Source organism: Nanorana parkeri, unplaced genomic scaffold, assembly GCF_000935625.1.
Source record: "Nanorana parkeri isolate BGI_ZX_2015 unplaced genomic scaffold, ASM93562v1 scaffold27, whole genome shotgun sequence".
Lineage (NCBI taxonomy): Eukaryota > Metazoa > Chordata > Amphibia > Anura > Dicroglossidae > Nanorana > Nanorana parkeri.
This window is the reverse complement of record NW_017306295.1, coordinates 1,429,444-1,432,305: the sequence shown is the minus strand read 5'-3', so window position 1 is coordinate 1,432,305 and position 2,862 is coordinate 1,429,444. Positions and strand designations below refer to the sequence as shown.

At 44.5% G+C, this 2,862-nt stretch overlaps 1 protein-coding gene across 2 annotated transcripts in view; it reads left to right on the top strand.

Moving 5' to 3' along the window:
- The window catches only part of TAF3 (TATA-box binding protein associated factor 3), a 107,131-nt gene that overhangs the window by 6,325 nt on the left and 97,944 nt on the right, over nucleotides 1-2,862 (top strand). For both annotated transcript variants that reach the window (XM_018566401.1, XM_018566394.1), the window contains exon 2: nucleotides 92-334. In XM_018566401.1, coding sequence (XP_018421903.1) covers nucleotides 92-334 — 243 coding nt within the window. The remainder of the gene's footprint in view (nucleotides 1-91; nucleotides 335-2,862) is intronic.

Sequence of the window (2,862 nt, the reverse complement as noted above, 5' to 3'; positions counted from 1 at the left end):
TATATTCAGCTAGTTGTCTTTTGTGAACATATCTGAAGTTGCACTTTAGCTTTTGTATAACTATATTTTGTTGTAACCTTTTGTGTTGTAGATGGACGGACTGACCCTGTTTTGGATGATGTGGGCCAAGCTTTCAAATTAATGGGAGTGAATCTACATGAACTGGAAGATTACATTCATAATATTGAACCAGTCACATTCCCCCAGCAGATCCCAGCTTTTCCTGTCAGCAAAAATAATGTGCTGCAGTTCCCTCCTCCCGGAAGCAAAGATATTGAGGATCGAAAGGAATACATACCTGATTACTTACCACTCATCATCTCATCACAGGAAGGTACAGTGTCGGCTCAGCTTTCTCTTATTTTATTTTTTGCTGGACTCCTAATGGCAGAATTATTTGGGTGCAGCAAGTTTTTCCCTGATCGTCTTCCAGAACAGCAACATGAGAAATGATTGGTTCCTCACCCCTCCACCCTTCTTGTCCTGTGTTTTTTAGATTGTGTTTCCCACTGTCCAGGAACAGCATAAGTGTTTGTTGTGTTACTTCCTAACCAGTTGGCTATTGGGTCAGTGGTCCTTTTCTAGGTTGTACAAAAAGCGCTCCCAGATCTGAATGATGAGGCTGTGCAGGTGGAGCCACACACAGTTGTACTGAATTTAAATGAAGGCATTAGGCTGCATATGGAAGCACCCTGCGATTCAGGTGGGGGCAATTTGGGTTTTGGGGATGTTGTAGGCGACCTTTTCTTGATGGTGCACCCTAAATAAGGATTCTACATGGAACTTGGTCTAAAAGGTCTTTTGGAGAGCATTAATACGGCATTGTCTTGCTGTCTGTTCCCGTGATCTTTGGTCTAGTCGAGATCTTTGGTCTCCTGCAGGATCCTCTGCCTGCTTTCATCACTGCACCTATGTCTCTACTTTTGTCCTGGAGTGGTAGTAGGTGCTGACTGATGGAACCACAGGGCATGGTGGTGGACCATGCATCCAGCACACTCGAGTGTATAGTGCCAGAGGCTGTAGCAGAAGCAGTGAAGATCTGAGGAACAGGCACCAGGGCAGAAAAATATTACTGTTATTTAAGTTTTTGTAATTTTATATTTCTTTACTCATTTTCAGCATGGTGACCGTGTCACTTTGTTGAAGATATACACACTGTACAGGGGTGTGGAAATAAAAAAACAAATAAAAAACTAGTTGTCCAAGGACTAAATCGGGATCCCGATCTACTTGTCCCTCATAAAAATCTTCTTGTTCTGATACAAAAAATTATTTCAACCAAAACTGTATTTAGCCATGCTAAGAAGTGCTTCTCATTGGTCAGTGCTGTCAGGTGAGTGCGCTGACCAATGGGTGCTCACAATTTGTGAGCGTAATTCAGAATACATGGCACAGGGCTGCACTGGATGGCAGTATGTACACCCGTACTGGTGGACAAGAAGGACCGTTCGCCGCGGGGGAGAAGGGGCCAGATTTGGGATAGTGAATTTACCCTTTAACCACCCACCCGTCCAGTGGCCGTACCTAAACGGCCAGACAGGAGCCTTGTAGATGCAGGTGGGTGTTTTTAAGACGTCCTTCCTTGCCCCCACTCGTGCGTGCGCCTGCCCAGCACGCACACAATTGGGAAAACTACCTTAAATGTAAACAGCCAGCAATGGCTGTTTAGATACAAGCATTCCGGCGTCTGTAGAGACGACCAGTCGCTTTTATTTTGTGTGGGCGTCTTCCACCCCCGCCTCTCCCTCTGACCTCTCCGGTGTCAGAATGCAGGAAGTGATGTATATTACATCACTTCTGCATTCAGCTGTCTTTCCTGGCTGCAGAAGCTGGGAAAGCAGATCTCTGCTTCATCAGCTTCTCTGGGGGTCTCTAGGTGACATTAGGGGTCTTGGAGACCCCTAATGTCTCAAAGAGGACCTGTTGCGTAAATTTGCCATCACATAGGGGGCACACAATGCCATATGCATGCTTTTATTCACATGCAGATGGTGGGGGCAGTGGGGTTAGTTTTTTATTTACTTTATTTTTTTTTGGTTGTAAAAATTTTATTGATCATTTTATTTTTAATTCAATTCTTTTTTTATATTTTTGTTTCCATTTTTTTAATTTTTATTTTTTTTAACTTAGGGGCTAACATGCCCATGTGTAATGGCTTTTGGGGGGTGACAGGTTCTCTTTATTGAACCTGTCACCTCCAATACCTAAGGAGCACAGCACTGTGACCGGAAGCTTGCCATTGCACAGCGTTCCTGTGCCAGTGCTCACACAGAGCGGAGAACAGATGTTCTCTGCTCTGCTCCCCGCCCTCCATCCTGATGTAATTTGCTGTGGCCCTGGGTTCTCCAGAAGAGCAGGGGACCCCAAAAACCACAGAAGCAGAGGGTGGTAACAAGGAGAGAGGTGGTGTTTCGGGAATATACAAACCATGGAGGGGGCAGCGACAATAGGGCTGCTTACAAGTGATCTTGTATGAATGTACAGCTGATCCAGATCATCTGTACAAAACGTCTCCCCCTCTACATTTTGGGCAAGTAGGGCTAAATGTAGAGAAAAATTACCTGCCCAGCGCCCGGAACTGTATGCCCCGGGCGTCGGGCGATAGGAATCCCACACCCCTGCTGTAGGAGATTGGCTGAAACCTCCTCCCAGATGACAGTCTGCATGGATGATCGTGTCACCTGTTTTATTTGCTGTCCAAGGTCCTGACTCTAAAAATGTAATAACTCCTAGCCTCATACCTTGATGTACATAGTGCAGGGGTAACCGGTATGGCTTTTCACCACGTTTGAGAACTTTTATTGTGTTTTTTTTTTTTTTTTTTTTTTTTTTTTTTTTTTTTTTTTTTTTTTTTTTTTTTTT